Raw genomic sequence first — 14,373 nt, 5'->3', positions numbered from 1 at the left:
TTCCTCTCCTGTTCACAGCCGCTGAGTCGCTTTCTAGGAACCCAGACAGGTAGATGGTTTCAAGCATGATTCCGCAGGGATAGTCATGATCTTCCCTTTGGATTCGTGGATTCAGGCCTTAGTGGAAGGCGGAAAGCTCCTTGATTGTGAAATGTTACAGCTGTGTCTTTGTTAGAATTTCAGAGAGAAAATACATACAGAAATCAACATTCTAGTGGAAATCTATAGTTTTTATTCTACTTTTCCAAATCCTTTTGTTTTTCTATTTTTGAGTTCTTGTAAGAAAAGGGAATGCTGTCTTTAGAAAGCCAAGGTGTTATCCTATAATCAGTCAATGTATAGTCCTATTGTCAGCAGAGGGCTCAAATGTAAATTGCCTGATCTTAAGGATGTAGTGCGTAGCTTACGTGAAACCAGTACCTTAGAGGAAGTTCTTAACCTCAATTTTATCTCAATGGAATGTGGTTAGATTTGTAGGTTATATCTGAATTATTGCAATAATTGTTTTAGTTTGGCATTCATGAACACTCAAATACTCTCACGAGACTTACACAAGATTCATTTGCACATTCAACCAATTTTTATACAGCATCTCCTATGGGAGATGCAGCCATCATGCTGAAGGAGTTGGGGTACCAGTAAACAAAACAGATACAAATCTTTGCCATATGGAGTTTATACATTATTGGGAGAAGGGGAAGAGAGACAAGAATTAAATAAGTAATATCACGTACTAGGCAGTGGTGAGTGCTAAAGGGAAAAATGAGGGAAAAGTGGAGAAAGTGAGGTACATGAAGGGTCTGCCAACGTTTTAAATGGGCAGGAAAGGTCTTACTGGGAAGGAAACATGAGCAAAGACCTGAAGGAAGTGAGGAGTTGGCTGTGCTGATACCTGGTGAAGACCGTTGCAGGCAGAGGGAACAGCAAATGCAAAGGTCAGAAGCAGACTGTGTGGCTCGTCCAGGATTCCCCTCGTGTCAGAAGCAGAGCCCTCACACCGGTCTTCTTGATCCTGCTAGTCTGCTGTTATTTCTAACTAAGGGACTCACATCGCACAGAAAGTTTATTTCTCATGTAGCAAATGCTTTCTGTTGTTGAATTAATTGAATCCTTTAAGCTTCTGCCTCATATTGTTTTGTGGCTTCAGCCATTGAGAAAATCTGGCTCACAATGTATAAGCCACAAGGTAAAGCCTGTGTGTCCAGTGATCCGAGAATCATGCAGCTCAAAGGAACAGGAACAATTTCCTTTCAACCACAGCACAATGATCAGACTTGACTCACTGAGGCTAGCTCACGATTATTCATCTTTAGGGAGTCCTCTAATGTCAATGCGCCTTGTAGACTTTCTGCCCCCGTATTTCATCTTCACCGATTCTTCTCCTCTCCTCCTCTCCTCCGACGTTAGGCAGTATCTTTTTTCTTGCCCTCTCTGGGTTAGCCAGCCTCTCAGGCACAGGTATCAGCTCCCTCTCTCCTATGTGAAGCTCATGCCATCAACACCACGCCTTCTAACAAGTTTTAAATGAGCCGTGGAACGGTCATGCATAACGACTTTTCATATTATACTAATGCCCTAAAACCATTATTCAACCTGTGTACATATCTCACACCAAACATAGCCGTTGTCTTCCTCTCTTCCTACGCCCTTAGCCACAAATTCATCGTTCCTCCTGATTTGTTTTAGGGTTTGACCCATTTTAGGGATAAGGGATCTTGTTGGTTTAAGGGGTGTCAGCACTCACAGAAGGGATGAGTTACCTCCTGCAGTTGTGGGGTCTCGCTACCAAAAGTGTTCACTCAGGGACTAAATGCTAGTCATGCTGTTGCATCCTGCCAATAAGGGGTTTGGAACAAACAAGGTGGCCTAGAAGATTCCAGTAGTTTCTAGTACCTGATACACTTGTGCCACTCTGCCAAAGAGTAAAGGTAATGAACATGTAAGGTCTAACATAGTGTACATATTATAGTCATGCACTGCATAAGGACATTTTGGTCAACCACAGACTTGCATGTGTGGCAATGGTTCCTTAAAATTATAGTGCAGTTGAAAAATTCCTATCACCTAGTGACGTCATAGCTGTGGTAGCATCATAGCACGACACACAACTCATGTGTTTGCAATGCTGGTGTAAACACACCTACTGTGCTGCCAGTCTTATAAAAGTGCAGCACACATAACACACGTACGGCGCATAATACTTAATGATGATAATAAATGACTATGTTACTGGTTTGTATATGTACTATGCTTTTAATTGTTTTTTTAGAGCTTATTTTTATACTTATGGAGACAAGTTTACTGTAAAACAGTATGCCATATTATGCTGGCAGCAGCCTCATACAGCTTGGGTTTACTCCGGCTCTTGATTGCATTGTTCTCTCTTGTGCTTGATGTAATCTTGTGTTGTCTGTATAGTAACACACCGCACAGGCTTGGAGCAGTGACCACACCATACAGCCCAGGTGTGTACAGTAGGTGGTACCGTCTGGGTCTGTGTAAGTGCACTCCATGATGGTCTCCCCATGATGACACATTTCTAACAACACAGCTCTCAAAATGTGTCCCCGTTGTTAAGCAGCACATTGCTCTGCGTGTGTGTGTATGTGTGTGTATGTGTGTATTTTTCCTTGTGTTTCAAAGGTATTGTCTTCCAGAAACTAGAATAGCTGAAGAGAAGTTTCCTATGAGTCTAATTTTTCTTTTCTTGTTGATAATCTGTCTTTCCTCTCCATCCTCGCTCTGTACTTTCACTATGGACTAGGAGTGAAGTTGATTTATTTAGTTATTTTCTTAGCACTCAGTATTCATTTCCTATTAGAGAGCTCATGTTTTCTTTTATTCTCAAAATCAGCCATTTGTTTTCTTTGCATATTATTTCTTTGCCATGTTCTGTTTCTCTGGAAGTCCTATTAGATTTATGTCAGAATCTCAGTCTGTTCTCCATATCTCTTATTTTTTAATCCTTTTTTATCTCTGTGTTGACTGCTGGGTACCATTTACAATTAATTCATTAATTATCTCCTTGAATTTGTCTGGTATAAAGTTTATTCTACCTATTGTTCTTTTAATTTCAGTACTGTGTGCTTTATTTGCAAAATTCATTATTGGTTCTGTTTCATTGATACTTGTTCTTATTTCATTATTTAGCTTCCTAGTTTCTTGGTTTTCTTAGGGGGCTATTTTTCATGTCTTTAAGCATCTAAACATATTAACTTAAATGTGAAGGGGCGAATTCCTGTTTCATGGGTTGGTATTTGTGCCATTCTGTCTTGGCATTACTTTTCCTCAAGGTTTTAGAATTTGGGGTTAAAGGTTTGAAAAGGTTTGTTTTTGAGTGGGATGGTTTTTCCTTCCATTTGCTTTCACTCTGTATTCACCCTTCTTATCTCATGATTTGGGGATTGCTTCTGACTGAGAACCCCCCAGCTGTGCCCCACATTCCTGACCAGACCTGATATTGATGGTTGGGGGCTCTCTGCCCTTGGACGCCCCTGATCTAATCACCAAACAAACCAACAGTTTGGTTGGCTTGTCGCTCCTGCTTCTTTTGATGTTAAGTTTTATATCTTCTACATAGTTGTTTTCTTTAATGATTTCTTGTATAAGCCAGGACCTGTTCCAGTGTCCCTCACCCCCTTGGTTTCACGTTGTGAGACCAGCTCGAATCTCCCGTGGCACGTGGGACGCCTTTAGTCTCTGTTATATTCTGAGGTGTAAGTTTTTGGCCATCCCCGCCTGCTTTGAACATGCAGCTCAGCTGCATTTATAATCTGCAGTGATTTTGTTCATTTTTGACATAGACTGGCTTTTCTTTTTCAGCTTCTTTTATCATTGGAGCAGTGGGGGCTTCAAAACAGGAAGGCGCCGTGGCGTGTATAAACCCACATCCACGCACAGATGCCCATACCCAGACTTACGTTTACTTTGGACTGCATTTTGCTTTTGCTTTTGCTTAATTAAAATTATATAAAGAAAGTTTGCTCTAATAACTCTCAAAAATGGATGTTTACCAGCTCTAAAGAAACACTACCTTTGCTACTTTTTTGACACTGTACTGTTATTTTTTTATACCTTAGCTACTGTCAGGTAGCTTTTAGATACCTAACATTTATTGAGCTCTTATTAAGCACAAGCAGTATGTTAAGGATTTTACTTACAGTATTTCATTTTATTCCCATAACCATGGGGGTGGGGTAGAAACCATAACTTCACTGATTAGGAAACTAAGGTTTGAGGGATGAAGTGATTAGTCCAAGATCAGGGCTACATGAACTTTCTAGAGTTAACTAATATGTCATTTATTAGAGTCTGATTTAATTAAGGGAGTCTTGATTTTTGTAAAAAAAAAAACAAAAAAAAACCCCTTTCATTTCATAGTACATAAGCAGGGTCACATGGAGCTCTTCTAGAAGATTCCTAGAACTACAAAATCTTTCATTTCAGTGTGATTAATTCAGATAAGGAAAACTACATCTGCCATCTGTGATCTCAGGAGTGACATTAATTGTGCGTGAACCCCTTGACTTTGTGTTTGGGGAGTCCATCTAGCTGTAGAGGCGCATTCACACTGGAAGCAAACAATGAATTACGAACATAAGCTGTTATGTCATATGGTTTTGACTTAGTGAATGTGAGTTCGTGGGAAAGAGAGCTCAGAGTGGGCTGGAATACCCAGAGCAGATTAGAGAGAGACAGCAGCAGCTGTTAAACACACAGGCTCCGGAGACAGACCACCTGGGTTCAGAGCTGGCTCTGTCACTTGCTAACAACTGTGTGACCTTGAGGAGCCCGCCTACCTCTCTATACCTGAGTTTCTTTATCCTCTTTTTCTAAGTGGACATCATAATAACATTTCAAAATGTTGTCACAACTCTCTGCTTGACTGTCTTTTTTAGAAGTTGGGCTCACGCTCCTGGCAAGGAGCTGTCCCAGTTGGTTTTGCACAGTGGTAGTAGTGGCCTTTCCTGGCCGACACCGACATCTGAGCTGGAGAAGGAGCAGATCTGCAATCCTAGGGTTCCCATGACATTGTACACCATGGGGCGAACAATGAAACCTTGAGAACCCTGCAGTCCGAAATTCTCTCCTGATCTCCCGGAGTCTCTGTACTATAAAAGGAGCTGTTGCTATTTGAAAGCATCTTGAGACAAACAGAAAAAATGATTCTATGTCTGTCTGATTTCTTACTGAGAGCCAATCAAATCAGTGGTCTCTATTATTATAAGAATAGGTGATTAGTCATCCTCCCTCTGCCTGGATGCACAAATTGACCCCCTATGTACTAAGGAAATGAAATAATTATGTAACCTTAAAATAAGGGCTCAGTTCGTACCCTGTAAAGAGCTCAGGACAATGCCTGACATATGATTTGGGCTCAGTAAAAGCTAGATACCATCAGTAACAAGAATGGCAGTAGCAGCATGATTATCGCTCAAGTCCTCAACTGGTCCTTGAACAGAAGAAGGTGTTTTAAAGGAGCTGAAGGAGCAGGAAAAACACAGTAGCAGATTGGAGTACTCAGCTGAGCAGCAGCTGCTGCTCGTGGCCATTGGTGATGGGTTTGGAAAGCTGTAGTGTGCGCACAGAGCACAGCTAAGATATTATCCTCCCTGCCTGTGGACTCCAGTCCAGAAAGAAAAAAGATGTTGGGGGATGGTGAGGCATTCCAGTGTTCCGTTTGTTGGTTTGGTTTAAAGCAAAGATCCTCAACTTTGGCTTCACGTTGGAATGACAGGGGAGTTTTCAAAAATCCCACTGCAAGGTCCCAGCCCGGAGGTTCCCGTGGAAATGGTCTGGGTGTGGGCGGCCTGGGGTTTTGAACTCTCCACTGGTGATTCCAGCGTTCGGCGCAGGCAGCACACCACTGTTTGAGGGGGTGTCCCTTTGAGGGTCAGCCCTCCACCCAGTCTCTTCCTTTTCCTGCTGTTCCCCAGCCCGGCGTAGTGGCCAATGTTCTGGGCTGCCCACTTTGTCAGTGGTACTTTCATTTTGTGCTGGAGACAAAACAAAGTGTTTATGTGTTTGATTTATTCATTTGTAGCAGATATTCCTAGATCATATGTGCTTCTTCGAAAAGGAATTATGAACGATGATCTCTTGTGGAAACTACTGCTCACCATACTAAAGGGCTGCCTTCCTTTCCCCCTCCCCACTGCTGCAACATCTTCCCGCTCCCAGGGGCTCGGGGCACAAAAGAGTAGGATGCATGTGGTGTTCAGCTGTGGTCTCCGATGCAGCTGCCTGATGGCTGACAGGTTGCAAGGTCACGTGTCTGTCTCAGCTTTCTTGAAGCAGGGCTATTGGGTTCAGGGACCGAATGATAATGTAGTAATGAAACCTCAGCCACACTTTTTATTTGTTATTCCACAGCCGCTAATTTTCTTGTGCTGTAAATCACAGAGAAAAAAAAGATCAACAGGCAGAAATAGCATTGCTTCAGCAACAAGTCTCAGTGTTTGGAGGCTGTGAAGTGAATAATTAGAGCCTTCGTATTAAGCATTCATTATTTCGCCGGCCCCCGTTGGCCTGGCTTTGCATATCCAGCCTCGCTGTGCTGACATGGAGAGTGTCTGGGCATAACAGCCACAGTTCATCTCCTGACGGTCTCCGATTCCACACGCCCTGGCCTGGGGAAGGGGACAGATTGTATCTGGGGCATTCTGTGTGACCTGGGCACCCCAGGTGCTGTCACACGCTTTCTCTTTTTGTCTTCCCAACAAATGCTCTCCCTGCCAGGCTCTGGGTCATGTGATCACATGCATTGGGAGCCTGCTTCCTGGAGTTCTTTTCTAGGATTCCCTCCTGACCTTAAGTGAAACCTACTGTTTTCCAAAGAGGGATCGTGGCCGTGTATTCCCCAGGTGTCATACAGGAATATTGCTGGTATAAAATACAATGATAATTAACTTGCTCACGATGAACTTGACTCATGTTTCATCTTAATTTGTAACAGTGTAAGAGGGATGCTGCAGCAGTACCTGGTGAGATAGACATAATTTTGCATCGCTAGTCTTATGGTTAAATCCCAGTCCAGGCACTTCGTGTGTGTGTGTGTGTGTGTGTCTGGACAAGTAGTTGAATCTTTCTGCCTCTGTATCTTTATGAATAAAATTTGTCTAACCCTATTGCTACCTTAAAAGGTATTGGGAAGCTCAAATGAAATATTAGTATATGTGAGTGCTTCGTGAGTCTTAGCACAGCATAGTTGCTTTTTCTGTATTCCCCTGTGTTCTTTTGTCCACGTTCACACCGTTACTAGTTCTCCTTGATATTGTTTCTGTCACACTTCTGCTCATGTTGGAACACTGTCACCCTTCTCTTTGCCAGACTGTCGGCTCTTATTCATTGTGGTAGGTTGATTTGTTGCCACCAAAAGATTTGTCCAAGTCCTACCCCCTGGTACCTGTGAATGTGACCTGATTTGGGTGAAGGGTCTTTGCAGGCATAATTAAGGATCTCAGCTTGACTGGGTGGGCCTTAAAAATCCAATGGCAAGTGTCGGGGGTGGCACACAGGAGAAGGCATGTGAGGGCGGGAGGAGATGGGAGTTATTCTGCCACAAGCCAAGAGATGTTTGCAGTGCCGTAAACTGAAGGAAGCAAGGCAGGGTCTTTCCCTGGAGCCTTTGGGAGGGAGCAAGGTGCTGCTGACATCTAGATTTTACGCCTCTGGCATTTAGAACTCAGAGAAGAAATTTCTCCTTTTTTTGAACAACCAGGTTTGTGGTAGTATGTTACAGCAGCCACAGAAACCCAGTATACTCATCTCTTTTTTTTAAAAGATTTATTTATTTATTTTTAGAGAGGGAAGGGAGGAAGAAAGAGAGAGAGAAACATCAATGTGTGGTTGCTTGGGGCCATGGCCTGCAACCCAGGCATGTGCCCTGGCTGGGAATCGAACCTGCAATGCTTTGGTTCGCGGCCCACGCTAAATCCACTGAGTTATGCCAGCCAGGGAAGTATACTCATCTTTATTGGCTTGACTCCGGAGTCCTCTGCTCCTGGAATCTCTCCCACATTCCCAAGCCTCTCTGACATTCCCCTCCTCCGGTTCCTGTGGCATTCCTTACATCTGTCACTCTACTTGCACCTGCTTCTATAATTATCTATCAAGGAGGCTGTCTATCTCTGTGTCACCAAGGATGTGGTGGGGTTATGCTTTATTAATGTTTTCACCTGGCATATAGTAGCTTGATATATTTTTGTTTTATGCAAAATGAATTTCGCTCTCAAACTCTCTCTCATTTTTATTGTATCTCCCACCAGCCTATTGGCCTAGGCTGTCAGTGCTTGTAGGGGGACCAATCTGTCTAGCTTTTCATCTGTAGGCACCTTTCCTCTCTCTGCACACACTGCCCGTTAATAGTATTTCTGAAATACTATTCAGGCCCTTGTCTACCCAGAGACTCTCAGTGACTCTCCACCTCTTGCTTTCCAGTGCCTCCACTGGTCCCAAAGTATGTCCCCAGCTTTGGTTGTCACTACCCTTCTCTACGAATTTCTGCTTCAAGAAAACTAATCCATTCCCGTGTTTGTAGAGCATGCTTTACTAATGTAGAACCTTTGCTAGAAAACTGTGATGGCAGCAAAACCCTTCTCTTCATCACTGTTGGGATTTCCATAGCATCCTTTTCCCCTCATTGAAGAGAGTGATGTGTTTTCAACAGCATGTTTTTGCTCAGATTTACTTATGTGGGTATAAAAAACTTAGTCTCCAAAAATACTCCTGGGCTTTCTCTCTGTTGAAAGCATGAAGTAGCATAGTGGGAAGGGCATGGGAGCCCTGGTTTGAATCCTGCATCAGTTACTTGGTAGCTCTCTAACCTTGAGCCCCTTATTTAAATTCTCTAAGCATCAGATTCAACAGCTCTGAAATGGAAATGACAAAAGGACTTTGTAAGGTTCTTGAGGGTGGAATGCAGTCATCATAATCATTATTTATTGGAAATGGTGTGTGTCGGGGAAGACTGAAATGGTGCAGTGAGGTTAACTTATCACAGTCAATTGAGAGAGAATCAAATTGTAAAAGCTACGTTGGCTTGAATGCAGGGTGTGTTCTAATTGATTCTGTGTTTCTTAAGGGAAATCATTTCCATTGCTTAATTCTTTGCAGAATAACGGGACCACTGAGCATCAGGTGGAGTCTTTCATAAGGAAAAAACTGGAGTCCCTGTTAAAAGAATCTCAAATTCGAGACAAAGAAGATCCTGATAGTTTCACAGTGAGGGCACTACTGAAGGCCACGCACGAAGGCTTAAATGCACACCTGAAGGAGGTACACTCTTCCCTCTCGTCCTTGTCCTTTGACAGGAAAAAGAAAGCACATCATATGTTGTTTCTGATCATCTGTCATTTGTGAAATGTGTCTCCAGTTTCTTCCATTTCTGCCTTCCTGTTGTTTGAGAAATAAGAATGTCCTATTGCAAAATGATGTGAGGAATAGTTAAAAGTGGATGGGTGGGGGCGAAAGTGACAGTAGAAAGCCTGGTGCCCCTGCACTTGGCTTCCTCGTGAGCGCCCAGGCAAGTGGGGAGGCTGGAGCCTGCCACATAGTGCCACCTCCCACCGCTCCGCGTTGGGCCGGCCTCTTCGCCCCGTTGACTGCACTTCCTGCTCGTGTCTCCTGTCTGTCCACTTTTCTTCTTCTTCATGGCTGTGTCCCAATGTAGGCCAAGGTCAGTTCTCACCTAGACTTCTCTTGCCCTTCTTCTCTTTAATTTCCACTCTGAAATCAGCATGATTCTTTAAAAATGCAAATCGCACCCTGAGACTTTATTGTCTAGAATTCTTTGGTGGTGCTTCCCACTGTGTTTGGGATGAATTCTGAACTCTTCCGACCAGGTTTTTCAAGGACCTGCATCTGTGCATCCTTGCCTGTCTCTCCAGTCTCAGATCTCTTCATTTTCCCTGTCACACCGCTTCCCACCGTTGTCACACCAGCTGTAGCTGTTTATGTGCCATGGTCTTCCTCTCATTACATTTCCTCTGCCTGTAATACTCCATTCCTACATGTGTTCCAACTGCTGCTCTGTTCAACTTCAGCTTTGGTGTGATGTCTTGAGTCCTGCCTTGACTGCTGGATTAGATCAGCTATCCCCTTATATTGCCCACAGTAACCTGTTTTATCTTCTCTTTTCTGAAGTTTTTAAAACACATTTGTAATGATTTGTTCAATGTCTGTCTACCCAAATAGACTAAAAATTCCATGAAGATAGGAACCGTGTCTTCTTGATAACCATTTTTGTGCTGGCTTGTCTACTGAGACCTTCATAAATAGTCATTGAATGAATGGCTTGGGGGAGGACTATTGTATATTACCCTTCCGCATAAAGCTGGAGCGGGAGGGTGCTGAGCCAGCAAGGAGACTTGGTGCTACGCAGAATCCCTGTTTGATCGCTGGCTAGCTTTCTAACTTGGGACATAGTATTTAACTTCATTATAGTTCAGATTTTTAAATAAAATTGGGATTTTAATCCTACTTGTCTCCAAAGACATTGGTACGTATTAAATGAGAATAGATGTAATGCACTTAGCATAATCCTCGGGGGGAATAGTAGGTGCCTATCAAATAGGATGACTATATACCTCACCTTGCATGGGACAGCCCTACTTTATACCTATTTTCCTGGTGTAATTATTAAAAGTATTCCATTTTACTCTTAAATGGATGCTATTTTGGGCAGTAAGTGACATGATCCCCCTAACAATAGAAGGGCAATTAGAAGTAGAAAGGAATTCATTGGTTCATTCCTCCCCCCATTTCACAGGTAAGAAAACTGAGGTCAGAAGAACCGGCTTGCCAAAGGACATGTAGCTACTTGGTGGCGGAACTGGGTCTCCTAACTTGGAGAGCAGTGTTACTTCTATGACCCCAGCTGGCTACCTTCTTAATTTCAGGGTTTTTGAACAGTTAATGATCAGCTTTAATAGATCTTCAAAGGCAATCAATACATATAAACAGTCACCTAAAATTACCCAGTAACCCCGTGGCCCTCCAGCATTTCCGGAACTGCCTCTTTCTCCAACTAATTTTCAGCTTCCCCAGTCCCCACCCAAAATGGCATCTCTGATTAGCCTCTATGGATATTTGCAGATGCCCTCTCTGGCCTTTGGGTTTTAAGTGGTTTTGCTTACCCACATTCACACCATTTATGTGGTTATATCTGCTTCTTCTCAGTTTAGCAAGAAGTCCTGGGAGAGCAAGGCCTGCTGTGCTGGTCTCTCCCTAACCCATGTCATTAGTACGTATTTTGGGGTTTGATAACTAAATGAAAGTCTAAGCCCTTTTAGCAGAGTGGCCCTTCTGTACCCTAATGAGAGACAGGCTTGAGCAAGGAGATCTCTAGCCTAGAAGATTAACCCACATGAGGAAGAAACTTCTGAGGCTCCCATACATCTGTCCAGTGCTCGCCGCAGAGGGCACTGTGACGATGAACAGAGAGACTTTGCTTCGGTTTGCTCAAAAACAGTCTTGTTACCGCATATGTGTGCTTGGGTTTTATCTATGTTTAATGTTTTAAAATTCTAAATAATAGTATTTGATCAATGTCGTTCCTTTTTTAATTCAGTAGAATTGGCTCTTAGTGATTATTTGCCCTTTTTAAAAATTAAATCTACTTTTAATTGAAGGTGATTTTATCCCCACTCATGGTGTTTGAAAGAATACATCCCGCGTGGTGGAGAGCCTTGTGAGCAGTCACTGGCCAGGCCGCTGAGGGGCCCTGGGTCCCAGCTTCGGGAACTGTGGGCTGTTCCTGTCTCCTGGCCAGTGCCCAGACCCTCCTCGCCATTGTCCCCTTTCAAGGCAGACTCAGCCACCTTTGGGAACCTCTTGCTTCCTACCTAGAGGTGGACACAGAGAGGGTTTGCCTGCCGTTTCATCAGAACTAAGGAAAGAATAAAATAAAGATGAAAAATAGTTACATTATGCTTTATTTGCTCAGCATCCAGATGTGAAGGAAGGTGGAAAGAAATCACATGGACGATCCCTCATGACCAACTTCGGAAAACATAAGGTATGAGTTAAGATTGATAAATGGGAGGGAGGCTGAAGGGAAATAATGATGGAGAGCAGGAGAGGGGTTGAGGGGAAATGACGATGGAGAATAAGAGGGGAAAAAAGATTGATAAATGTGTGTAATTCAATTAAGTTAAATTAAGTTTGAAAGGTAATGGCAGAGTATCTTCATGACCTTGGGGTAACTGAAGATTTCTTAAATAGGATTCCAGAAAAGGAAAAAGTTGATAATTAAACTACTTGGGAATTTAGGAATTACTGTTCATCAAAAGTATCAAAAACCAAGTAGCATACTGGCAAAGAATATTTCCAATACATACATTCAACAAAGGTCTTGTGTCCTGACGATATAAAGAATTCCTACACATCAACAAAAAAGAAAGATGCCCTAAATTAACAAAAATAGGCGAAGACTTTAATTTCATTTCACAAAAGAAGATATTCAAGTGGATGGAAAAGGAGTTCACCTTTATCAGTCCTCTGGGAAGTGCAAATTAAAATGAGGTTCCATCCAGACCCACCGCAATTGCAAACATAAAAAAACCGAGAACACCAAGTGTTAGTGAGGATGCTGAGCAAGTGAAACTCTCATACACTGCTAATGGAATGTGCACTCGTAATTGTACAAATAGGAAATAGTTTAAATATCCATCAGAAACAGAATGAATTAAAATTTACATAAAGGAATATTTATCAGCAATGCGAAAAATGACAACATTACAACTGTCTACAATAATGTGATCTTTGTAAACATGACATTGAGCAAAAGAAGCCAGACCTAAGAAAGTACATCCAGTTCAATTCTATTTATATGAAGTTGAAGAACAGGCAAAACAGAATCTATAGGGTGAAATCAGACCAGTAGTTACCTTTGGGGAAAAGGGAGTGACTGAGTGGAAAAACCCAAGGGCTTTGTGGGGGCGTATAATATTCCACTTCCTCATCTGGTGTTTCATTTTGGGTAAAGTCGTCATGCTGTGCACTTATAATTGTTGTACTTTTCTAACAACATGTTACTCTTCCATGAAAGGGTAAAACATGTTACATATGTAATCAATTATTGGATGGTTAAGATTATGCAGGAAGTTTCTGTAGGGCCATTTCCTGTATTTTAAGGAATGTTGTACCTGGAATTTCCTGCCCCATCAACAAGATAATTTATTAAAGGGCTCACAAGACAGTCATTATAACAAAAAATTGAAAACAACCAAAATTTTCACCCATAAAGACTACTTAAGTGAACCATGATTCATTCACATGATGGGCAATTATGCAGCCATTTAAAGATGGTCACTCTGAAGAGCTCATCAAGTGGAACATTAAGTGAAAAAGTAAAATGAGAAATTGATTATATGATACATTAAGATTGATAAAACTATCTGTAAAGAAAATATATTATTTTCTCAAACATTATTTGCCATTGGTAATTCATCTCTTATTTCTTTTTGCATTTTATATTAAAAAATAAACTTTAAAAAGACAGATTTATTGTAACACCTCAAATTACTAATTATGTGAAGAATTAGAGGATATTTTATGTCTTTATTATAACTACTGATTTAAATTAAAATTATTTTCCAAAGTAAACCTTTTTGGCTGTACTTTAGCTACTGTAGAAATAGAATTTACTATGCCCAAGTCATAAGAATGAATGCCCACAAGGTAAGCTATAGACTATTTTAATAAATATTTATAGTATTGTAAATTGAAAGTTAAATATGATCTAGCTGACAGAATAGCTTTCCATGCCATCTCATTTAATCACCACAACAGCAATAATCCTTTCAAATAGATATTATCGTCCTGCCCATTTAAGAAACACGCTGGGGAGCTAGAGAGGTTAGACCACTTACCAGCTTGGTGGGAAGCCAAGCTGGAACATGAGATCATCATAAGCTAGGGTTCCCACACCAGGCACTGAGGTTTGTGAGTCAAAAATAACTCCCGAAATGCTTCCAGACGAAATTGATGCCTCATTGTGAGTGCAGTAGTCGAGTGTGCGCATGTCAACAGTGTAGTTTGTGTTTTATTTGTTGAGTATGAGAAAATCTGAAAGGTGACATGGCCCAATGGTAATGTGAGGATGGAGTTCCTTTCCTTTTTTAAAGCTCCATTCCCCCAATGTCCAGGGTACTCTGTCTAACCGTCTCACCTTTGCTGGTGGAAGCTGTATTTTTGGTGGCAAGGTTTTCTGCAATTTCCTTCCCATTATTTGTATTGTCGAGGTATGTGTTGACAAATATTGGGGTCATCTCCAATGTGGTGGGGGTGAAACCTCATCATTCCAAAAAGGTTTTATGTCTAACAGCTGATCTGGCCGGAAGACACCAGATTAGTCCTGCAGCCTTTCAGTCT

At 42.0% G+C, this 14,373-nt stretch overlaps 1 protein-coding gene across 5 annotated transcripts in view; it reads left to right on the top strand.

Moving 5' to 3' along the window:
* The window catches only part of PLCH1 (phospholipase C eta 1), a 180,830-nt gene that overhangs the window by 144,421 nt on the left and 22,036 nt on the right, over positions 1 to 14,373 (top strand). For all 5 annotated transcript variants that reach the window (XM_045851645.1, XM_045851642.1, XM_045851643.1 and 2 more), the window contains 2 exons: positions 9,115 to 9,276; positions 11,945 to 12,016. In XM_045851645.1, coding sequence (XP_045707601.1) covers positions 9,115 to 9,276; positions 11,945 to 12,016 — 234 coding nt within the window. The remainder of the gene's footprint in view (positions 1 to 9,114; positions 9,277 to 11,944; positions 12,017 to 14,373) is intronic.

This window comes from Phyllostomus hastatus, unplaced genomic scaffold, assembly GCF_019186645.2.
Source record: "Phyllostomus hastatus isolate PE091 unplaced genomic scaffold, TTU_PhHast_1.1 phas_contig_86, whole genome shotgun sequence".
NCBI lineage: Eukaryota > Metazoa > Chordata > Mammalia > Chiroptera > Phyllostomidae > Phyllostomus > Phyllostomus hastatus.
Note: the sequence above shows the minus strand (reverse complement) of the source record. Positions and strands in the feature narration are given on the sequence as shown.